The sequence below is a fragment of the Bos taurus genome, chromosome X, assembly GCF_002263795.3.
Source record: "Bos taurus isolate L1 Dominette 01449 registration number 42190680 breed Hereford chromosome X, ARS-UCD2.0, whole genome shotgun sequence".
Lineage (NCBI taxonomy): Eukaryota > Metazoa > Chordata > Mammalia > Artiodactyla > Bovidae > Bos > Bos taurus.
This window is the reverse complement of record NC_037357.1, coordinates 74695336-74721514: the sequence shown is the minus strand read 5'-3', so window position 1 is coordinate 74721514 and position 26179 is coordinate 74695336. Positions and strand designations below refer to the sequence as shown.

At 33.9% G+C, this 26179-nt stretch overlaps 1 protein-coding gene across 10 annotated transcripts in view; it reads right to left on the bottom strand.

Moving 5' to 3' along the window:
• ATRX (ATRX chromatin remodeler) overlaps positions 1–26179 on the bottom strand; it is a 286038-nt gene that overhangs the window by 161659 nt on the left and 98200 nt on the right. For 4 of the 10 annotated variants that reach the window (XM_005227976.5, XM_005227973.5, XM_059883724.1 and 1 more), the window contains 6 exons: positions 25650–25774; positions 22382–22495; positions 18273–18382; positions 16456–16523; positions 13096–16154; positions 8770–8842 (listed from right to left, as the gene is read on the bottom strand). In XM_005227976.5, coding sequence (XP_005228033.1) covers positions 8770–8842; positions 13096–16154; positions 16456–16523; positions 18273–18382; positions 22382–22495; positions 25650–25774 — 3549 coding nt within the window. The remainder of the gene's footprint in view (positions 1–8769; positions 8843–13095; positions 16155–16455; positions 16524–18272; positions 18383–22381; positions 22496–25649; positions 25775–26179) is intronic. The other 6 variants (XM_015461633.3, XM_059883721.1, XM_024988600.2 and 3 more) reach the window with 6 other exon arrangements.

Here is a 26179-nt window from a genome sequence, read left to right as displayed (position 1 = left end):
GGCTGATGGCTCAAGTCCAATAGGTCAAAGACTTAATGTATCATACAACTAGCCCATCACATAACCTACAACTCAAAGTTAGAACTTAATTTGAAAGACCCAAGGGCTGAGGCTGACCTTCAACCTGAGTATTTAAACATGTTGAGGTGAGATGTGTCCCATCTACAAAGCCTGCAGTGAGATTCTTTAAGGGAAACTCCACTACATTAACTCTTGAGTCACGGGCCACAGAAACTTCAAGGACATCATCACTTGAGAAACAGCTCAGGCTGGGAAAGCATCATTTTGGAGGCCTCAGCTAGACCCATGCTGGAATGCATGTGATGGATGTATAGTCATGATCCCCAGTTGATTCTGTTTGCTCTGAAGTTTCCTTTCTTGAGGTTTTCCAGGATGTTTCTGAGAAAATCATCCAGGCAACAAGGTACTGCCCCTAGAATCTCAATACTCAACACAACATCTTGGGGCAGGTATAGCATGCAAAGCAGTCACAACTCTATCAGAAGCATCAGAGGCACTAGTTGTGCCACACTTGTGGCAGAAAACCTGGCAGAGCCAGAAGTAATGGAGCTACTTCCCCATTTTCCTGAAAGGGAAGGAAAGGAGATGGGAAGAAAGCAAAACAATATGGAAAGGAGGGTAAAAACCCACAAACAATGATCAGAAGTGGTAGCATAAAAGAATAAATAATAGAACCTCAAAACTCAAACAAGCTAAGTCTTCTAAATTACATAATGAATACCAAGATAAGATAATGCCTTATTACCCTTGCACCACCAGCTACTAAAATAAAGCAAAAATAAAATAAGGAATGAAGCCAACAATGCAAAGACAAATGAGCAATCACACAGAGAGCAAGCGAGCCAAGAAAGCCTTTGGCAATTCTGATCCTTCCTAGAAAGGAAATTAGTAATGCCTCTTGTTTAAGCACTCAAACAGGAAAAGAAAGTAAAGCACCTCTTGGCTGGTAGAAAAATTGATAATTCAAAACACTCGGTTTCTTAAAAAGGAATAATCAAGAGAATCTCTTGCACCAGGGAATTTTAGAGAAACAGCCATTACAAAAGCAACACAAAATGTTAGAGCTGAAGAAAGGACCTCAGAGTCCAAGTTTGTCATTTCATAGATGAGGAAACAGGCTTAAAAAGGGGAAATGACTTGGCCAAAGAAACAAAGCTAATAAGTGGCAAAGCCAGAAGTACAATCTAAGCTCCTAAATCCCAATCTGCTACTAATTTTACTATGTTAGTCTATATTTTCTACTTACTCACTACTACTGTGCTAATTAATGAGTGCTTAGGGCAATACACTAAAGTCACATTCTTAAAGATATCTCACTGATTTTTAAGTTTTCACTAATTTTTAAGATTATGTATTTAGAAAATGAAAGAATTAAAGCTTTCATTTTTAAAGATTTAAAAAAAGAGTTGTAAACATCTTTCATCTAGCATGCACTATCTCTAAAATACCGATAGACCATTTCAGATATCCCCAACAATCTAATGTCTTTATCTTTCAAGAGATTCTGAAAATAGGGTTGAAGAAAATTACTAAATGAAACCACATTTTTATTATTTTTTTTTGATGCTTTTGATTTTATTTTATTTTTAAACTTTACATAATTGTATTAGTTTTGCCAAATATCAAAATGAATCCATCACAGGTATACATGTGCTCCCCATCCTGAACCCTGCTCCCTCCTCTCTCCCCATACCATCCCTCTGGGTCATCCCAGTGCAGGAGCCCCAAGCATCCAGTATCATGCATTGAACCTGGGCTGGCATCTCGTTTCATACTAAATGAAACCACATTTTTAGAAGGCCAAAATACTGTGGATCCATACACAAAGGTGACAAATTAATTTTTTTTGCATTCTGTGCATAATATCACAAAAGAATAGTTAAAACAGAGAATTCTGAATAAGATTATAGTTTTAGAGATAAAAAACAACTAAGTAAATGCAATACTAAAACAACACACCATATGTAAAAGGTTGATCTATAAAACAATTCAAATAACTACAGTCAAAAAATGTTGAATAAATAAAATTTCTCACAATAAAAATTTTTTTGAGAACAGGGTGAGGAACACATATCCCTCTAGTATGGAGGGACGCTTTGTTTTAACAAATATTATATACTTCAGGTTGAGAATAAAAGATAAACATTTCATAGAACTACAAAGGAATTCCTCATCTTCAAAATCTGTATTAGTATTTTTTTAAACTCTGGTTCAAAATTAGCTTTCTTTTTTGGTCACTTGGCTAGGCTTGAATCAAATCCAACCCCACTGCAGTGGAAACAGAGTCCTAATCGCTGGACCACCAGGGAAGGCTCCAAAACTGATACTGGGTTAAACCTGAATGAACTTTTTGACCAACCCAGTATCTTGATATGACCCTTTCTATGAAAAAAATATAACCAAGGCATAATCATCTATACCTAAAGAGAGTGCTATTCGTGAGTTAACGATGAAGTCACTAAATAACCAAAAAGCTAAACAACACCTTGAAATATTTTAGTCACATGTTCTATAATGTTTGCACTTAATGAAAAACATCACCGTTTACTTAAAATTAGTATCAAATAACTTTAAAAAAATCTTAGGAGTAGAAAGATAAAAGCTGTATGAAATTAAGAAGTCAAAGTTTATTAACAATTTATACATGGGCTCAAATTACAAAATGTGTATTTCCTGATTTTATGTAAAAATCTAAGCCAATTTTAGAGAAAATTTTAATAAGAAATTTATTAACATTGATATTAATTTAGGAAATTTGATCATACTAAAGAACTAGTTCAATTTTTTTATATTCAATACTTGAAAAGTAAAATCAAAGAATTTGCCTTAATTTTATTTTCAAAATCCAAAGACTATATAGTCATAAAGATGAACCGTTTTTGCTCACCCTAGAAAATCCAAACTCTCTCTTTTTTGGGGAGTGGGGATGGGAGCTTTTTCTCATTTTCTGAAAGTCCCAATATCACCAAACAATAGAAAATAGAAAAAAAGGCTGAACATAAAATGTTTATATCTCAGGTAGATTATATCTAGTGGCTAGACCACCTGTATTATACTTGACTTACAATACTTACCTGCACTGGAAAGACAAAGCAAATTGAAAAAAAATTGCCTTAAAATTGCCAGATATTTAAAACCCTTATTCAAACATAAAACAAGTAAAATACTCATTTAAAACCTATCTTTGTTTTTAAAGCTCAATGAAAACTAAAGCAATTTTGCAAATCAAATAGGAGCACTATGAAAAAAAATTCACAGAAAAAAATTATTGCAGTTTAGCAAATTTGTAGAGAACAGCTAAAGACATATATAGAAGATGAACATTTGTAAACGTGCTTAAAAAAGAAACCAAAGTCGTATGTCGAAGGGACTTGACATATATTAGAGCCAATAATCTTTGCTGAAGCCAAGTAAACAATCATCAAATATCTTTATTAGAATGAAAAATATCCAGGAATCATTAATCACTTCCCAAAACATGCTTGATTAATAGCACAGAGCCTACATCAAGAGGATACACCAAGCTAGTAGGGGAAAAAAATAATCATTTGTATGTTTTCCAGTCTGAAAAGCAAAGTAGTACCAAATGGTATAACAACTGGAAAAACTAAGGCTACAACGTAGTCCCACAATAATGAAGCAGAAATTCTATTAACAATGGGCAATTTCTTTAAGCAATCTCCACATCAAATTTTGCTTCTATGAAAAAAATTAGCCCCACTGAGAGAAATTATGAGAAAAACTATGCAATATTAGTCGACCTAACTAAGCATTTTTCTACTATAAAGTAAATATTAATATATATATGTGTGGCAGCAATGGCACCCCACTCCAGTACTCTTGCCTGGAAAATCCCATGGACGGAGGAGCCTGGTAGGCTGCAGTCCATGGGGTCGCTAAGAGTCAGACACGACTGAGCAACTTCCCTTTCACTTTTCACTTTCACGCACTGGAGAAGGAAATGGCAACCCACTCAAGTGTTCTTGGCTGGAGAATCCCAGGGACGGGGGAGCCTGGTGGGCTTCCGTCTATGGGGTCGCACAGAGTTGGACGTGACTGAAGTGACTTAGCAGTTAGCAGAGGATATACATATAAAAAGCCTCAATTTTAAGCTAATTTTGGATTTAAAAAATTTGCAGGTTTAGGAAAAATTCTGACAATCTAGTTTTTTTCCTTTAAAAGCTCAATTTTAAATTTTTTCCACACCCTGTAAAAAATACAAATAAAGAATATTCTGAAAATAATTCTTTTGGAGGTGGATGGATTCTTCAGTGATAGTTTAACATGCAACCTCTAAAGAAAAGCCTGATTTAATAATCCTCAACACCATCACTATTGATCTTAAATACACTACTATGTTATGACTGAGGCTAATTCACAGTGCAGGTATGAAAACAAACATTAAATATCCTTTTAATGAAAGAATCAATTTAAATCCATTTGAAAGGCAACATTAACATAATGGCACATTCAAATAAATGACTTTAAAATTACATGTATAATTTAAATAATCTAACAAACTGATATCATTTTCCCTTCCAAAAGTATATAAAGTCTGTTATAAAATCTGAATTAAATTCTGTTATACAAAATTCAAAATATAAAGTTCATCTATTTATATTTTTTCTAAAAAGCTGAAACAAAAATTATAAAAGTTAAACTGTTGCTCAACCTATAACTTTTATCACTGTTTACTAAATGTAATTAAATAGAAATTATTTTACAAGTTAGACCACTCTATCTCACAATAGCATACATTTACTTTTGAATACGAATGATACTATATAATAGCATGCTAAAATAACAAACTTATTTATTCACACCTACTAAAATATTCAGGACATGATTAAGTTCTTTAAATTACCTCAAAACCTACTATAACTTTAAAATGAAAAAGATAAATTATAATGAAATCTGTCATAAAACTTTGACACACATAGGTAAGTATATATGCTATATATGAGAACATATGTTTTAAGAATTATAAAGTATTCACTTCCTCAATTTCAAAAATACCAAAACATTGTTAACTATAAACTAGCTTGCATATCTTGGCTCTAACAAATTGTTTCAACTCTCATGAAAAGAGCGATTATAATAAAAATTAAATGCTTGAACAAGAAAAAAGTTTTATAGACATTTATTGCATCCAAATAATTAACCATTTGCATTAATACACTATTTACTTGTCCATAAATATCAACAGTGAAAATGTGTTACAATACTGCTAAAAAGGCAAAGCATATGAAATTTATACACAATTGTGTACAAATTTATACATCATTACAATATGCTGTCTACTAAAATATATCCTACTCAAAAATGTAAAAGGTAAAAAATAACTGAGACTTTATCATGATCTGAAAACAAAGTTTTAAAACTTTCTTAGTGCATATTCAAATATGCTCAAGTACATTGTCTATACTAAAATAATTCAAAAAGGTATTATATCCCAATTATTAGATAATACATGGGTATTAGATACCTCTTTGGTATACTGGATATGAAACAAGTTATTAATGGTATATTTTATAAAAGCACATTAAACTGGATATAAAGAAAAACATGCTCAAAGGAAAATTCTTCTCAAAAGTACTCAACATGGTTGTACTTTTTTAATCACAAATAAAAGATGGAATTAAAGATGCCTTTCAATAAAATACCTGCCAGTTACAGAGAGATATGATCAAGTAACTTAAAAGAAAAATTATATTTTGACAAGCTCTAACACAAAAATTATTGTACCCTAATGACATTTATTTGGTGGTTAAATATGAAATTAAGGTTCATAACCCATAAGCAAATTAGGATATACCATGTTTTAAACATTAGCCTTTCAATAACATTTGAGGCCATATAATTTACAAGAAAATAATATAAATAAATGAACACGAATTAAAGCATGCTAAAAGGATAAAATTTAAATGCCTGTAACATAAAATTTAATGAAATTTGAAAAAAACTGGATATATATGTTTAATCAAAAAATAAGTAGACAACAGCACCTGAGTTTATCCGTGACTAAGCTCCACTAGAACAAAGCTAGTGGAGGTGATGGAATTCCAGTTGAGCTATTTCAAATCCTGAAAGATGATGCTGTGAAAGTGCTGCACTCAATATGCCAGCAAATTTGGAAAACTCAGCAGTGGCCACAGGACTGGAAAAGGTCCGTTTTCATTCCAATCCCAAAGAAAGGCAATGCCAAAGAATGCTCAAACTACCGCACAATTGCACTCATCTCACACGCTAGTAAAGTAATGCTCAAAATTCTCCAAGTCAGGCTTCAGCAATATGTGAACTGTGAACTTCCTGATGTTCATGCTGGTTTTAGAAAAGGTAAAGGAACAAGAGATCAAATTGCCAACATCTGCTGGATCAACAAAAAAGTAAGAGAGTTCCAGAAAAACATCTATTTCTGCTTTATTGACTATGCCAAAGCCTTTGACTGTGTGGATTACAATAAACTGTAGAAAATTCTGAAAGAAATGGGAATACCAGACCACTTGACCTGCCTCTTGAGAAACCTGTATGCAGGTCAGGAAGCAACATTTAGAACTGGACATGGAACAACAGACTGGTTCCAAATAGGAAAAGGCTATATATTGTTACCCTGCTTATTTAACTTCTATGCAGAGTACATCATGAGAAACGCTGAGCTGGAAGAAGCACAAGCTGGAATCAAGATTGCCCGGAGAAATACCAATAACCTCAGATATGCCGATGACACCACCCTTATGGCGGAAAGTGGAGAAGAACTGAAGAGCCTCTTGATGAAAGTGAAAGAGGAGAGTGAAAAAGTTGGCTTAAAGCTCAACATTCAGAAAACTAAGATCATGGCATCCGGTCCCATCACTTCATGGGAAATAGATGGGGAAACAGTGGAAACAGTGGCTGACTTCATTTTTCTGGGCTCCAAAATCACTGCAGATGGTGATTGCAGCCATGAAATTAAAAGATGCTTACTCCTTGGAAGGAAAGTTATGACCAACCTAGACAGCATGTTAAAAAGCAGAGACATTACTTTGTCAACAAAGGTCCATCTAGTCAAGGATATGGTTTTTCCAGTAGTCATGTATGGATGTGAAAGTTGGACTGTGAAGAAAGCTAAGCACAGAAGAATTGATGCTTTTGAACTGTGGTGTTGGAGAAGACTCTTGAGAGTCCCTTGGACTGCAAGGAGATCCAACCAGTCCATCCTAAAGGAGATCAGTCCTGGGTGTTCATTGGAGGGACAGATGCTGAAGCTGAAACTCCAATACTTTTGGCCACCTGATACGGAGAGCTGACTCATTTGAAAAGACCCTGATGCTGGGAAAGATTGAGGGCAGGAGGAGAAGGGGACGACAGAGGATAAGATGGTTAGATGGCATCAATGACTCAATGGACATGGGTTTGGGTGGACTCCAGGAGTTGGTGATGGACAGGGAGGCCTGGTGTGCTGCAGTTCATGGGGTCGCAAAGAGTCAGACACGACTGAGCAACTGAGCTGAAGCTCTAATCAAAACTACAGAATAAAAATTATTGTTCATTCACCTTAATAAAAATGCTATCCTATTAATTAGGAGAATGTTGATCTTTGAAACAGAAAAACCTGTCAGCATCAGCAAGACATAACAAAACTATAGTGACAGCTGGCCCCATAGCATTTAATAACTCAGTTAATTCCTTACAAAATTATGACACAAAAATTAATGTTTATCTTCATGTTTTCTTAGTTATTAGAGCTTACTATTAGGAATAAATGGATGATTAATATAGTACTCTGTAGTAAAATCTCAAGTCTATCATAGATTTTTGGTGCCAGAATTAATCAGAGAACATTTCATCCAATCTTTTCATTTTAGAGAACAGAAAATTGTGGCAAAAATCACTTTTCCAAGATCACACAGAAAAGTTAGAACTAGAAGTCAGATATTCTTATGCCCATTATCCCCAAATTCCATCCATTACACCACATTGTCTCCATGAAGATTATGAGTGTTGGGGGATCTTCTAGTTCAGGAAGGGTTTAAAAGATACGTAAAAAACATAAATTTTTTAATATCTTCACTTTCTTTATTCCTCATTGCTAAGACATGGGTCTATCTTTTTTTTCTTCTCCCAGCTATCCCTTAGTTAAGTCAATCTGTACAGACTACAATGTTCACATTTAAACCTATTATTTAAGTATTATTAATGTTAACACTATCAAACTGTCTACTTCTATTTTATTTGAAAAACTGTTAAAATCTAAATCAGTCTAGACACTGTGCAAATAGATACTTCTATTTTTAAAGCAATTTCTTAATCATCTGAGCAGTCCCCTTTTTTCCACTTTGAATAGGTTTTAATGAATAGGACCACTACATTGGATGGCAATTTAAAACAATAATCAAATACTGAGGATAGAGATTTCTGTTGTCACCAATTTTTGAGACATGATTCACTTTGACTAATAAATAATTGGTCAAAATTAAAATATTCTCAAAAACTTATCACAGTTTACATGAAACATAACAATTGACAGTGCTGTATTTATAACACACCCTATGCTGGGTGTGTTGATATTTATATTTATTTTCTCTTAAGGTTTCAGAGTTAGCCCATTTTTTGGCCTTTCTTTGAAACTTGGAGGAAGACTGTGAGTCTGTCTTTCTAAAGCTGGCACTCCTGGTTTCTACAACCTGCTTGCGATTCCGATGCTGCTCTTTGTGCCCATGCCTAGGGTGTGTTATAATCTTTTTGAAGTCCTTACAGATGGAATCATACCTATTTTCAGGATCATTGTCATCGTCGTCATCATCCACTGTGACAGGCACTGATTTAGATAAGGCTTCATCTCCTTGAGGGAACAAAAGTGTACTTAAAATTATCTACATAAGTAAAACCATGTAAAATAAAACTGAAAGCCAAAAACTTTAAAAGAACTAGTGAGTCCTAAACTACACTCTGGGATCCAAAACATGAATAAAAAGAATTTATAAGGAAAATACAATGTGGAATTTAAGAAGTGTCAGCAGCAAAATAATAAATAGTTGGATCTTATATATTTCAAAGTTTCTTCCCACAGCACAAGAATTTTAAAGCTCATCCTTCCTAGTAACAAATATTTTATCATTCACCATCATATTAGCGTAAGTTTCTCACTGAAGTAGGCTTTCTACTGACCCGTTTAAAGTTAGCAGATGTCTAACTTTTTCTGTATCACTGAAGAATTTTTTTTTAAATGCTACCAATACTTGGTGATACCAAGTAACTGTAAAATATACTTGAATTTGTATGGTGTTCATAAGTAGAATCACCCAGAGAAAGTACAGTAAAACTTATTTCCTTACAAAAAGTAACATTTCTATCTTTTGATTAAAATTATAAAGTGATTAGGAGAAGGAAATGGCAACCCACTCCAGTATTCTTGCCTGAAGAATCTCATGGACAGAGGAGCCTGGTGGGCTGCTGTCCATGGGGTCGCACAGAGTCAGATACGACTGAAGCGACTTAGCATGCATGCATGCATTGGAGAACAAAATGGCAACCCACTCCAGTATTCTTGCCTGGAGAATCCCAGGGACAGAGGAGCCTGGTGGGCTGCCGTCTATGGGGTCGCACAGAGTTGGACATAACTGAAGCAACTTAGCGGCAGCAGCAGCAGCATAAAGAGATTAAGAAAATTTGTACATTTCATTGTATGTAAATTTTGCCTCAAAAACAAACATTGTACCCTAGTTAAGACTATATATGCTGAAGTAATCAGGGAGAATTATTCAAATGCATCAAAGATTTCAAGGGCATTAATTACACTGAGTGAAGAAAGACAATTTCAAAAGATTATACACTTCATGATTCCATCTCAAAATAACAGAATTACATAGATGGAAATCAGATTAACAGTTGCCACAGGTTAAGAATAGCGATATGAAAGGAAGTGTGCATACAGGTAGCACAAGGGAACCTTGTGGTAATGAAACAGTTCAATATATTGGTTGTTGTGGTAGCTATACAAAGCTACCCATGATACAAATTTTGCACAGAACTATACTTACACACACACAACCACACATACACACAAATGAAGGAGTGCATGTAAAACTGATGAAATCTGAATAAATCATCAGTTTCCTGGTTATGACACTGTACTATAATTATGAAAGATTGATACCATTGGAGGGAAATTAATGAAAGACATCCAAGACCTCCTGTATATTTTCTTTCAACTTCCTGTGAATTTATAATTATTTCAAAATAAACAAAAGAGGGGGCAAAAGTTAGGTTCATTGATGGATAGATAGATAGGATATATAAAGTAAAGTATGCAATAAAGCAAATATAGTACAATGTTAACAGCAGAAATTCCTCGGTATATTTAACATTTTTTCATAAAAAAATACTGGGAGAAAATGTTGAAGAAAAAAATTCACAGACACCTACAGGTTCAGGATAGAAATATGCTAACTGTAGAAAGACAAAAGTAAATGTCCCAATTAACCTTAGCAAACTCACAATAAATACTTCATTCGAACAGATCGATCCTCAAATTAAATATTATTAGTGATATTACTCGGAGAAGGCAATGGCACCCCACTCCAATACTCTTGCCTGGAAAATCCCATGGACGGAGGAGCCTGGAAGGCTGCAGTCCATGGGGTTGCTGAGCGTCAGACACAACTGAGCGACTTCCCTTTCACTTTTCACTTTCATGCATTGGAGAAGGAAACAGCAACCCACTCCAGTATTCTTGCCTGGAGAATCCCAAGGACGGGGGAGCCTGGTGGGCTGCCATCTATGCGGTCGCATAGAGTCGGACACGACTGAAGCGACTGAGCAGCAGCAGCAGTGATATTAGTGCTGTTCCTCCTTACCACATCTTTGAAAATTTGACCCATTCTTCAAATCTGAGTTCAAATACTACCTGTTCTTTTAAGTCTTCCTCCAATATTTGGATAACTGGCTCACCTACTATTTATTACACAGACTCGTTTTAGTTTTACATCTTTCTCCTGGTATTCTTTTTTTTAAAAAAATGATGACTTATCTATGTCTATCTTGCTCATTGGACTGCAATCTCCTAGGACGATGTTCCTTATCATGGTTAGTCATGCCATTCCTGAGACCAACTAGAAAATGTTGTACACTGTAATAGATTCCCAACTATTGCTGAATAAATTGGAATCCTCTAAATTCATGGGAGCAGGGTAGGCTTTTTAAGAGCTCATAAAAATTGTCACCTGAATTAAATTGGATGTATTAGGAGAATAGATAAATTTAGCATGCTTTGTATACAGGCAAGCAAATTCTTAAGGAATGCCACTTATCATTGACTCACACCCAAACTTATCCTGGAAATCAGTGCTTTTAACATAGTGCTTATTTGCAATTCCCTGAATATTTTTTTCTGACTAAGTATTTTTACCAACAAAGTCCAATTTTTATTTATTTTTTTATTTAAGTATAGTTGACAATGTCCAATTGTTAGATGAGTTCATTCCCTAACAAATTTATCCTTTTTTACATCTAAAAGTATAATCAGTCCAAGAAATACCCTGAGTGAAGAAAATATGAACAACAAATTTTATTCCTCCCAACAGTTGAGAGACTGGCATCTTGCCTGAAGTGCAGAATTCTCAAGGCTTTTCTGGATATAAACATGAGAAAAGGGACATGAACCCTCTTGAGTATTAGCCATATGTTGCCATCTCTAATTAAGAGCTAATCAATACATATTACTTATTAAAATAGTTATTAACAGTTCTAAGCATGAGAATTATAATTCTCATAGAAACCCTCATATGTGTCAAGTGAGATTTGGGGAGATGAAAATGAGTATCTGAAATCAAACATGCAGATTTCACTAGGGAAGCTGTTTTGTCATGGAAATCAGTTTTACAAAGTTTGATTATTCCAACAGTCTAGAATTTGCAAATGAGAATACTCCATGTAACTAATCACAATTTATTATTCTCACACTCTAATCCTAATGAGAGTTTTTTCGACTAACCTGATAACCAAAACATTGAATTGATATCAAAGCAACTATTATATTATGTTTTGAATACAAGTTCACGATCTTATACGCAATTCAAAAATCTAAGTTCTCAAAATTTAAAATTTTGTAAGGTGGTACCAAAGTTTACTTGGCAGCAATATCTAACCTGAACTGCTTATTCCTCTTACATGTAAATGTTCGTATGTCCTGCTGGGAACACAATAGTAACTGCAATCTCCTTTACAAAAATTTTAAAATAAATTTTAAGTGTCCTTGGTTAACTGACAGGTTTTATTGACTTAAAAAATACAATATGAGCAACAAGTGTACATTTATTACACAACTATTTTTTAAAGAACTGCCATAATGATAAATATTTTTAATTTTTTGAGGGGGTATCATTGACCCACACCCTTATTGTCCTAGTGCTCTATCTCATCAGGGTAGAGTAATCCATGTACTTTCTGGATTTTTTTCTTTTTTTCTTTTGTTAATGTTAAAAATGGAAACATCTGTTCATGTTATTAGAAAAAAAAATGATGAGCATCAGCAATAGGTTTCAATAAAGTAAATTTAAATTTTTCAGAGGATTTCATAGACACAAAGTTAATGTGCCCAATTTAAAAATCAGGGCTGATTCATGTGAATGTATGGCAAAAACCACCACAATATTGTAAAGTAATTAGCCTCCAATTAAATAAAAAAATAAAAGTCAGATGCATGGCAAAGCAGTTAAAACTTTCACATAACATGTCATACTCATAACAAGCACTCATCTCCATTACATGAGTAAATATCCACTGAACTACTATCAACAGTCTGATTTTCCTTCATAAATTACTTTTCATTACTCCAAAGAAAAGCATTAAACATTAATAAAGAAATTTACCCAACAAATTTGGTATACATGATACAGAACACTAATAATGTTTCAAATACCTCCCAATGGTGACAAAAAAAATTGGAGAAAGAGGTTCTAGAAAATCTCTAAAGAATTTTTAAATGGTGTTTTCCTACACAATAAGTAGCCTTGCATTTGACTGACTACAGAGAAAATAAACAATGTAGTTATTCAAGAGGGGAAAAGTATAAATATTCTATTTGTTTTCCCATACCTGAAGATTGACAAAATCCAGTATGTGACGACAGCACTAAATTTTCAGTCACAGGCTTAATTTTCTGCTCATCACTGCTCCCCTCACCTACAGATTTCTGATCATCATCTCCTATATCAGAAGATGAGGAAGTAATGTCAGCCTGCTTCCTTTTAGTGCTTGTTCTCAAGGAGTTTCTCATTTTCTCCTTTATACTGCCTGCCTTCTTTTTAGCTAAAGCTCTTTGTTTCTTCAGGTTTTTATTATCTTCAGAACTTTCCTCAACATCAGAAGATGAGCCACTTTGTACTTCCTTGCTATTTCTATTTGAATTTAAATTCCTTCTTTCCCTTAATTCTATTCCTTTTGGTCTCTTATCAGAAAAATCACAATCATCTTCTTTCATGGAATATTTTTCTGTATCAGATGATGAACAATCCTGTCTCTTCCTTGAACTCTTTTCAGGCAAGTTGAACCTTTTCTTCTCTCTACTGGATGTTCCATTCTTACTCCTCTTATCTTCTGAAGAGTCACAACTTTCTCTTTTCCCTGGTAACTTCTCAGAATTATCAGATAATTCACCCTTCTTTTTAGAAGCTTTATCTTTAATTTTTTTGCATTTCTTTTCCCCATCAGCTGAGCTCTTATTTTGTTTTATGCTTTTAGGAAAGTCACAAATTTCTTCTCCCTCAGGTAATTTCTCAGTAGTATCAGATGATGATTCATACTCTTGTTCCATCACTTTTTTATTCAAGTCTGCAGTTTTCTTTTCTTTTTCTTCAATTTCCTTTTTGCTCTGCTCGTTATCATCTTCAGAGGATTCATCACTCTGTTCTTTCTCTGAGAACTTCTCAGCAACATCACATAAGCCACCCAGTATTTTCTGACACATTCTGGTTCGCTGGTGCTTACTCTTTCCTTTAGATTCAGCAACCTTTTTATCTTCTGGAGAATTAAAACTCTCCTCTTTCCCAGAACAAAGCTTATCAGCACTCTCTGAGGAAACATTGGGCTGCTGCTTCTTAGAGAGGCGATCTCTCAATTCCATGATGGTCTTGTCTTTATCAACTGTGCCTTCTGCTGAAGAGAAATTCTCTCTCTCTTGTTTCCTTTCAACATCATCAGATGATCCTTCCTGTGCAGTCCTCAAACTTTTATGACCTTGATTATCCATTCCTTGTTTGCTGTGTTTTTCATCTTCAGAAGAATCATAATATTCTTTATTTGGAACTCTTTTTTTGGTTGTTCTGGCAGTCCCAATTTTACTCATTCTCTTTATCTCTTTTTCTAATTCTGAGTCATAATTAGAAGATTCAGACTGGTTTTGTCGTTTCTTTTTAGAAATTATAGCCTTTTTAACTGATTTACCTTTCTTAATATCAAAATCTGAGCCAGAAGTAGAACTTTTTCGTTTCCTTTTTCTTTTATCATCTTTCCCTCTTTGAATCTCTGAATAAAAAGTCTTCTTGTTATTTGTATGAGGTTCATTAATATCAGTATCTGAAGAACTGTGACTCATACTGGGCATGTCTTTGAGGATTGTCAGCATTTCGTCAGAATCTGAAATGTGATCCACAATCTCTGACTGCTTAGATTTAGGCAATTTATTAGGTTTAGGATTATCTATAGCACTGTCAGAAGAATTCCGCTTATCCTTTTTTCTCATTGGAACCGAAAGTTTTTGTTGCTCCTTAACTGTTTCATTATTTTCTTCATCTGAATTAGATGTTGTACGGTTGGTTTCTGTCTGTCGCCTCAAAGGTGTAGTCTTTACACGCGGGGATCTTCGAAGATCAGATTCTTCTGAAAGTAACGGAACTTCACTTTTAGCCAAATGCTCATTATCATTCTTTTCCTGTCCAAGTTCACAGTTCTCTGGCTTAGGGTTCAGACAAGAACTTTTATAGCTATCTTTATCTTGTGGAACTTCCTGACAATCAGCACCTTTAATTGGGGAAATAGAAAGGGAAACAGGGGTGAGTTTAACATATAATTCTTTTGTTACTTTAGCTGTTGTTTTTGATTTAATACCTCCTCTGTTGTCTTTTGAAGTAATATTTAATTTTACAGAAGTCTCCAGTTCTTGTTCAGTTCCACTGTTGCCATCTCCCTGATACTCTGCTGAACTCTGAACTTCCATAGCAGTCTCAAGATTTTCAAAAATGTCTTCTGGAACTGAGGAAGGAACAGACACAATATCCATGTCTAAGTCTTCGGCAGTGTTACTAGGTTCATACTGAGGTTCTTTTTTATCAGATTTCTTATGTTCAGTACTGTCATTTTTATGTGCTCTTTGTTCCTCTACTGCAACACTCTGACCTATATGCTCACTATCCACCTGCTTTCTTGACAGTTTACCTTCTGATTTTGAAATATCCTTCCTTTCCAAAACACAAGGTTTTTCTCCTTTTCTTACTTTTGTTTCAGACTTAGCATCTATGACTTTATGCTCTTTGGTATTTTTCTCTTTGTTTACAGCATCCAAAGCTTGAATCTCTGAATTCAAATCTTCTTCTAATGCAAGATGAGCTTTCTTGATATCAGCCAACACAGACTTAAAAGCCTTAAGCTGACGTAACTTTGTAGCAGAATTGATTTCTGAATTATCTGTTGCCTGCTTCAAAAATTTAACGTAACTGGAATTCATGTTGGCAGTAGTCTCAATCAGTTTTTTTGCCTTCTTAATCATGTCCTTGGGCACAATTAGTGCTGAATAAGAGTAGGTTACAGAACCAGAATATGAATCATCTAACTTCTTTTCTTCTCCATTACAATTTGAACTGTTTTTCTTTGGAGAAAATCTGGGTGCATGCTCATATACTTTACTAGTCTTTTCATTGTCAACTTTTATCTTCTTCTTATTTTGTTGCAACAACTGTTCTAAGTTTTCAAATACGCTGTTACACGCCGTGACCAAGTCCAACAAAGGCTCTGGGTGACAAATGTAGCAATACCATTGGTTGTTTTCATCCATTATTGTAGACAGCTCCTTTCGACCAAGGTTGCGAAGAATGCACTTCTTACAGAAGGCATTATGGCAAAAGTCACAACAAATTAAGTTTCCACCTTCTGCACACCATCTGCAATTATTTAAAGATTAAAATATTATTCAAAAATGAAACTCATTTTAAATCTTTATAGTACTAAACCAATTAAAATTTCTTGCCAACAATTTAATAGCAAAGTAATTTAGGTCATTTACTTATTCTTTGTTAGAGAATTAAGATATAAATCAAGGGCTATGTGGAAAAGAAAACCTTCCATTAAATATATCAATGATGATACCACAAAAAAAAAAAAAAGATTTAATAACAGACTATATAAGAATTTTCCCTCAAGTAGACAACACTGAATTTTAGTTCATCTTGATTTATTACCTACCTACACTGTTCATCCATTCCATCTGAGTCACGACTAATATCATCACTCATGTAATATTTAAAGCAATTCTATTAAAAAAAAAAGAGAGAGAAAGGGGAAATTTACTCAAAATTTTTAACATTCTTAAAGGAGAAAAACTTCATTTTTAAGTCATTAAAAAAGTAAAGGGAATGTATCTATATATGTGTGTGTATGTGTGTTTTAGAGAATCAAAGCAAAAACACTGTGCCACCCCAACTAGTACTTTAGAGACACAAGAATAGCTCAAGAAATTAAAACAGATTTCCATATCATCAAGTACCACTGTTCCGTATATAAAAATTGATAGAAGATTTTGGTAAGGCAAATTTCTGATCTCATATGGCTAGCTACCAAGGATCTACATAAAAATGTATTAGATTTGTTGTTACTTAATACTAATTTAATAGTCATCATATATAAACAGCTACTGTGTGTAGAACTGAGCAATAGTATCCTTTTCTGCCCTATGTTATCTTTAAATCTCCAACACCTACTGTGTAAGATAGGCAGTATTACTGCCCAATTTGAGAGACAAGGCTTTGGTTCATTAATATGTAAATAAATCTCCAAAAGTCATACAATTACAAAGGCAAAACTGATATTCAAATCCAAATCTGTCTGACTTTAAATTCCTTCTCACTGGAACTAAAGAAAAGGGAAGGTTCCATGACCACTGATGACAACTACTGATTACTGACCTGGGCTCAATAGATTGGCCTTTGAAAAAAAAACAATTACATATACAAGAAAAAAGGAATGCACATTACAAATCCAATAGATGCAAAATTCAGCTGTCACAATTTAAAACTAGAAGCCTGACTGAACTGAATTCAAGAAAAGGAAGGACACAAATTACTGCCTCTTAGGCAGTAAATTTAGCTTAAGTTGGTCTGCTGCTGCTAAGTCACTTCAGTCATCTCCAACTCTGTACGACCCCATAGATGGCAGTCCACCAGGCTCCCCCGTCCCTGGGATTCTCCAGACAAGAACACTGGAGTGGGCTGCTATTTCCTTCTCCAATGCATGAAAGTGAAAAGGGAAAGTGAAGTCGCTCAGTCGGTCTACATCTATCAAAAATTCATGCAAGATCTACAAATGGAACTCTAATTAAGGAAAGTCTGGTCTGCCCCTACAATTCAAGTAGATATTTTATTGGGAAACAAACTAATACAGGATTAATTTAGCAGTAATATGAGTTGGGGAAATGATATTCTTGATAAAGTAGACATTTAAAATTAATTCCAAGGTATTACTTATAAAAAAGTTTACATAGACTATTGAAATTATCTTCAATACATATGAAATATTTTTAAAATCTACAATCTCCAAATTAAGTCAAAACACTACTCTACATGGAGAGTTTAGATTTGAGTAATTAGAGTTTATAAAGAGGGAAGGTTATAAAACATATGTGTGCACACACATATACTCTGCAATTTTCCAACACACCACATTGTCCCTCACCTATGAGTCTTTGAATATCATGTTGCCTCTGGCCTAAAATATACTGAACCAATCCCACTTTACCAAGCTAATTCCTATTTATATTTCAGACATCAGCTGTATCATCTCCATTATATATCAATTCCAAATTACAATGGTTTCTCATGTGTTCCCAAAGTACACGGTATCTCCCCTATCGTAGCACTTATTGGCCCTTTCATGACTGTCTTCCCCACTACAGTATATGCCCTCCAATGGCATAAACCATTTCCATCTTCATCACTGTGCATCAAAAGTCTGACACATGTTAAGCATTCAAATATTTATGGAATTATCAACAGATCATTACACACCTTACAAATAAGTACTTGCAGTGAAGGATGTCTATAAATGGAATCTTTTTGAAAATGATTGACCTGTTGTCCACAAGCTGTACAGCTCACAATCCCATGAAGCCCATCTTCTAGAAGAAAAGAGTGACCATTATTCACACATAGACACACATATAAAAAGACATATATTTTAGTTAGCATTTCCCAACATTCAAATTGAAAATTAAATACTTCATAATCCTTGGGAAAATGACATTTTGGATACAAATAAAAAGGTTAATAATTTTATGGACTTACTAAAAACATGACAACCTTGACAAATTGCAGAGCTAACTTGTTCCCTTTTACAGATGCAAACCCTATTTCTCACAACAACTTGACATAACATGAAGAGATTCCATAAAAGAAGTTCTAAAAATAGGTGCCAAGAGCTCTTTTCATTTTGCTACTGCTTCACAAATAAATTCAGCATCAGTTCTTAAAGAATGGAGAAGCAAGTGAAATACATGGAATAGATTCTTTTGGAACCCTATACTTTAGTTAGGTATACCATAAAATTTTTATTCTCAAAATGGAATTGTCTATACAGATCCTTTCAAAAGTATGTAAAAACCTGATAACTTTATATTACCAATTTCCTTCCTCAAAGTCCCTTCAATACTATCCACGATCCCCATTAACCTGCCTTTTTTCTATATCTACTCCATTGTCAAGTCCATATCAGCACTGTCCACTATTTCCAAATATGGACAAATAAGATTGGCAGGTATATCTATCTTGGCAGGAAAACCTCAGAATGGCTGGGTTTTGACAGAGTCCCATGCCACAGTTTCTGCAGAAAAACAGATTGAAGATAACCTACACAAGAATAAAAGGAACTTCTGCCTCACCCTCATCTCTAGTTCTACACAGTGCTTCACAATCTCAACTGAAAATTAGAATCAAAGAATCTTTTAAAAACAGGGACAGCCATTCCCATCCCTAACCCACTGAAAGTTTTACAGGTGACTCTGATGTGCAAATAACTCTTATCCAAATAAGATGGTAGAATATGACTCAAAAGAGGCCAGTGAAAATGCCTTCATTCACTGAAGGAAAAAAAAGGGGGGGGAAGGGAATAAGACTTAAAAAAAAAAAAAAGGAAAAGAAATTGTCTCTGTCCCTAACAAAAAGACAAAACAACATAGGTATTTCTCACCTTTTAATTTTCTATTTTGTGTTATTCTTAGTTTTAAGGTCCAAAGCACCAAGTATCAGCACAAATATTTTTACTTGCAGAAGTTAAAAAAGGTTAACCAAAGTATAAGGGCACCATCACACTCTATAAAGCTGCTTATATTTTATTTTAAATCATACCATCCTGCATTAGTATTTGATTGTGAGTATTCATATATTCTGTACTTTAAACACAAATAAATTTACAGTGTGTTTTTTCATATCAAATAATGATTACATTCATGTAAGCTAACAAAGTAATGAAAAGCTAGAGTCTGAATGTTCATCCAATGTTAGATAATATTAAGCATATTCTTTATGCTTTTGCACATATATCACTCAAGAATTTTAAAAAGCTAAGTGATCCAATGGAGAATTTTCCCCAAATGTGCATAAAGAATCATAAAAGATATTCACTGAAGTACTAACTAGCAATTGGGAAAAATTTGAAAACAAAAAATTAGAAATAATTTCACATTTAGGAAATGGATAGTGATTTACTTATATAACTGAATTCTATAGAACAGTGAAAAGTAAAAAACCCATTATACATTTACTGATATGAATACATTTCAAAATCAAAGTTGAATAAAAAATGCTGAAAAAGGATATCTACAGATACTACTATGTATATTTTCAAATGAAAAACAAATACTTTTTGAGCAAAATTAGGTAAAAAAAAATATAAAAACATGCATGGAAACAGCACATATGCACACAAACTTCAAATAATCACAACCTGAAGTGCAAAAGAGGAAATAGGAATAAACCAATACTTTATTTAAGTGAGATCTGAAGCAAATATTGTAAACTGGTTAAGTGGTACTTTACTAGACATCTCTCTATGGATGTATGTTTTATTTTTTTAGTTATGAAATAATGGTTATAATACAGCATATAAATGGAAAAGAGGCATTTTCATTTCTGACCTCAATACATTTTATCAAACCTAAGGAGAGAATTATTCTGTCATATAGAAAAATTAAATGTAAAATATGTTTTCTAACAACTGAACTAGGGAAAGGATGTCAAAATCGTCTATGGTATTTAAAAAAACAATGGCTCCTTAAATGGTCAATATCTTTATGTTTAATTTTGTTTCAAATCATTATAAGACTATTTTATGTATAAAGTTTACCTTCTTGACAGTTTCCTAAATTAGACTTCAATTTTAGAACTAACTTCCTATGAAGTTTGAATATTAACTACCAGTTCAGTACCTCAGATCACTAGTTCATTCATATATGGGTATATAGGTAAAAACAGTTAAAATCCTATGTGATTTCCGACAGCTTAAAGATGTAGCAAATTATTAAGACAAAAATTAACAAAAAAGATTTAGCTATCATATGGCTATAAACACACATATTCCCTTAAGCACAATATAAACATTCTTACACAGAACACTCAATAAAATGTTCCAGAGACATATCAGCTCAGACCAAATACCAGCAGCATAGTAAATTAGCACTAAAATCACCCTCCCCGATAACTGTAACTCTTTTTTATTCTCCTTTTAGCCATTATCCATATCTGAGGCACTGACTACTCCAGAGTCCCTCCCCAAAAGACACCACTAGATATTAATTTTGACACAAGACACTATACTTAGTTATCTGTCTTCCTAGAGGATCCATAATCAGAAATAAGAAGAAAGAAAACTCTTACTGCTGGTCCTTATCATCATCTTCTACTTGCTGATTCTCTTATTTTAAAGACTACTACTTAGTTTGGTGAGCTCTGTTGCTGCAATGGCAGTCTCAAAAAAATCTTCCTTATGCTTGAAAGAGGCAGAACACCCCCTGGTGGACAAAAGACTAAACTACATTTTCTTGATCTCTAAACATAATGAATTGAATCTGAAAATTTACATATATATATTTATACACACATCTAATACAATATACTATTGTACAAATACAGATATATTTTACTGGTACCACCAAGATATCATATAGCACTGGAATAAAATCTACACAAAATTTCAGCAAAATAAGAACTACTCTATAATTTCACAATTAAAATGATAAATATTAAACAGACAGGCTTCCATTACACTTCCATTTAGAAATTTAGTGTCATTTCTATCTTTTAGAGACGCATTCTTTCTATCATAACGGATTCTGGCTCTGTTAATATGCCCCAAAAATACATACAGGCACTAGTTTAAACTCACACACAAACAAGTAGGACACAAACTTCACTGTAGTGAATTTTTAAATGAATCTTCCTCATGCTCACTTTCTACAGATGACTAGCCAATTGTTGTGTGTGTAAGTGAGGGTGGACAGACAAAGGAAGAGGTGACTGAGACAGATGAAAGGAAGGTTCCTAGCTCTAGTTCCCTTCTCCTTCCTATTCATATCTACACTGATATCCTTAAACCAACAGATATCTGACTTTAATGCACATAACAACAAACCGGAGTAGGGTCTTGACATCATCCCCAGAAATTCTAAATCGTCACTAGTGGAGTCAAGGGAATTGCATTTTTAATATAAGCACCCAAGGTGACACTAAAGCAGATGTTCATCACTCTCTGAAACAATGTTTTAGATATGTATAAAGTTATCTGAAGGCCACGTGCAAGACTTTGTCCAAATCTAAAATTCTTTCAGGTGAGAGGGAACACATGGTATTCTGGCATATAAGCATTACAGAACTGACATGTGTAAGAAGGAAATACTAAGCTTCTTGAGATAACTTAATAGCCACTGAAGGCAAAGGTATTTTAATCAATGGTGTTTAACCTTTTCTGCTTCAGAGCTCAGAAAGAAACAGAAGTTATTTTTAAGTAGTGCTTTTAAAAAACAATGGGCAGAAAAGTGGAGGTATTTTTAGTAAGTACATCAGATTTTCCAATATGGTCATAAACAGCAATTTAAACTCATGTTTTCATTTTCACTTGTATTTACCTCCGCGTTTTTTGAGATTTTCAGTTTTCATTTTACTTCTGCTTCTAAATTCAGGCCCTTTAAAATCATCTTTGTCTTCATTCAGCACTGGCTCTGGTTGTACAATCACTGTACCTAGAATGATTTCATTTAAAAAACCATTACACATATTAAATGTGCAAGTGAAGTACAAGACTCCAGATAAAGCCAACATTGCTGGAACATAGTTTTGTTTCTTTCAAGCTTTCAATATTTATATAAGGACCTCTCAATAATAAATAAAACAGGGAAATAGTAAAAGGGCCAGGTGTCAACAATCAAATTACTTGTTGGAAACATAGTTCATAAAAAATGGTGGTGGGGGGGGAAGTATTATGAACTGATTTGTAACAGAAATGTGTGAATAAAGTTAAAAAGCTTTAGCCCAGTTCTCAATTTTTATACTGCCTATCACAAAAGCTTTTTTGACTATGAACATCTATGCTAAGTTCCACAGTTTAAAAAACAAAAGGATCAGAAAAGAAAGCTTTAAAGACATCCTATTCTTCTCATAAGCTAAACCATAAAGGCAGCAAAATATTCTTAAGTGTTGTTTTATATTCTGCTATTACTGCTGTACTATTCTGTACCATTTCCTAAATAGTTAAGTCAAAGTTCCAGTACCCTGAAAGTCCTTAAAGAGTTTTAAACAAATATTGCCTTAGGTACTTAAGCTCAAGTGCTATAACAATAAATTGCAGAATGAAATCAATTGTTGGTCCCTATGGAATCTTTTAGAAAGAATGTACTCTCTTAGCCATAAAACATGTGAACTGAGGAGAGAGGTTGCTAATTTTTCATTTTAATCTCTCAAGAGCAAATAAAGCAGAGGCATGGTAAAAAGGGTCTAGGTCTCACTTTACCTATATTGCTGGGCTTAGTAATTAGGCATTGTTGTTGTTTAGTCGCTAAGTCGTGTCTGACTCTTGTGAACCCAAGGACTGTAGGCCACCAGGCCCCTCTCTCCATGGGATTTCCCAGGCAAGAATACTGGAGTGAGTTGCCATCTTCTTCTCCAGGCGATCTTCCCGATCCAGGGATTGAACCTACTTCTCCTGCGTTGGCAGGCAGATTCTTTACCATTGAGCCACCAGAAAAGCCCAACTGGGCATTACTGACAACAATTAAGAAAGTGTAATTGTCCCTCAGTATCCATGAGGGATTTGTTCCAGGACCCCTTGGATACCAAAATCCGTGGATGCTCAAGTCCTTTATGTAAAATAGCCTATAACCTATGCACATTTTTCTGTATACTTTAAATCATCTCTAGATTACTTACAATACCCAACACAATGTAAACCCTATATAAACAGCTGCCAAATGACAAACTCAAGTTTTGCTTTTTGGAACTTTCCAGAATTCTTTCCCCAAATATTTCTGATCTGAGGTTGGTTGAATCTGCAGAGGCAGAACCCATGGATATGAAGGGCGAACTGTAAAACCTGGTAGTTGTCAGGGGCTGTTTCCCTGAAACATAGGTCTTTGTTAGTCAGCAGTGAGGTTTAACCGAGGTTAAATGAATTTCTGAGTCTCTGAAAAAACGGGGGCAAATAGGGCACAAAGGATTGAGTTTTTTACAAGCTGGTAAATATAAGTAATATCCACACACACACAAAAAAACCTTTATTCACAACAACCATTCCACATATGTACTCTCAGAGAAGCCCTGGCATTTGAAAAAAGCTAAAGATTTACAGATAACACCCCCCACCCACACACACACACCGGGGGAAAAAAAAAAAAGATTTCTTTATGAAGATTCTTCTATAAATGAAAGCAAAGCAGCAGAGTGGAAAGAGCACTCACTAGCTTTGGATTCAGGCAGACCTGGGTTCAAATCTTAGCTTTTTAATTTAAAGCTAAAAAAGTTCCTTGAGTTCTGAATTTGTTCCTTCATCTCTACAAGTAGAAACAATAACTACCTTACAGCATTGCTTTGAGAGTTAAATGAGTTAATTTTTAAGGAGTCCAGTACTTATACATACTCAGTATTATAACAATAGTGATAAACAACCAAATTTGACCTTATGAAACAGGTCTATTTTGGTTTGGTGGAAGAGAATTACCCTTAGTTCAGGTTAATAACATCCCATACTAACTTTCTTCCATAATGTCACTAAAAGAAACATTGGAACTCCTAGTTCTTAGCTCACCCAGTGGCCATCATAAGGACTTCCACTAACAACCACTGAGAATGTAATAATCCAAAGTGAATCACTACCTATGAAACTCAGACTGCCATGTTAGCTGTTTCTGCTTTAGGCCACCAAAACCATTACATAAAATGATTTTCAAAGCCATGTAAATGGTAGGCCCATTAATTTTTCTTCTTTCTTCCTCCTCTCATTCATCATTTCTTATCTATTGTAACTCCTAATTTTTCCTAGTCAAGAAATGTATTATCCTCCTATTCATCATTTTTTAAACTTCCATAATCAAAACATGTGTCACATAAACATAAGTAGAGACAGAGAATAAAGTAGTAAACATTGCTGTAAATGATCAGTGATAACAAATCTGAAAAATCTAAGAGCCTTGAACATATTATTCAATAAAGAAACAAATCAAAACTTTTGATTCTGAAACACCATGAAATTACCAAGACCATGTCATTCTCTCATCATGTAATCACACTGCTCTTAGACTTGAGCTATGAAAAGTCCAAGATTTTCATCTGGCTTCTCCCCTATCCACCCTACCCTGGCCCCAATCTAATCAATGCAACTTTTAAGATTAGAAACATAACAGTTGAGAGGAAATGTGACAAGGCATTTTAAAAAGGATAATTACAAGAAATATACCTAAATCAAATTTAACACATAACTTCACTTTGAATCTTAGGGAATTTAAGAATGCAGTAAGAATAAATTAAACTTTAAATGTTTTTGAGACGTTTTCAGTGTATTCATTATGTTTTTCTGTAAAGCAAGCACATTAAAATTCACTGAACCAAAACTTAACATACTAAGCATTTAAACCAACTTCCACATTCAAGTATAATTTGGAAACTAGAAACCAATGGAAAGAGAAAATAAGTTTTCTTTTCAAACCTGACTATATATTCTAAATATTTAACCTCAGGAACACACATTATCATTACCATACTAATACATTTCCAAACCACTGCTACTAAAATGTCAGGTTTGGTCCTTGACACACAGCTTACAATAATCAATTTCTAATTTTATAGTAATGACATTTAAAGATATTTTTCAACTTTAACTTCATATAAAAAATTAATACACTTTACCTTTTGGCAAGCTTTGCATAGTAATATCATTTTCTGAATTTTCATTAGAAGCATCTTCATTTACAGTTTCATCCAAAGTTTTTTCATCATCAGATTCTACATACTTTGTTACAATTGAAGGTTTCCTATGAAAAAATTAAGTCCATAGAATTACAGACATTTCTGACAATTGAAAAACACCCAAATACCATAAATAACATGTTTAGATTAAGCAGTGGCTCTTAACCAGAGATACGTATCAGAATCACCTAGGGAAGCATACATCTCTATACCACATTACAATTTAGTAGGTCTTGAGCAGGACCAAGGCATGCACATTCTAAAAAAGGTAAAGAGTATTTAGAGGGGAACTCCTATTTAAGAATCAGTACTTTAGGGAATAAGTTAATAACAAACAAACTGTGATTATTAAAAGACATTTATTTTCACTAATTAAAAAAAAAAAGGCCAATAGAATAAACTGCAAACTTCTAATAAAAACTATATTTCATAGTATATTACACATTACATTATGCTTGGAGTAATTTCAG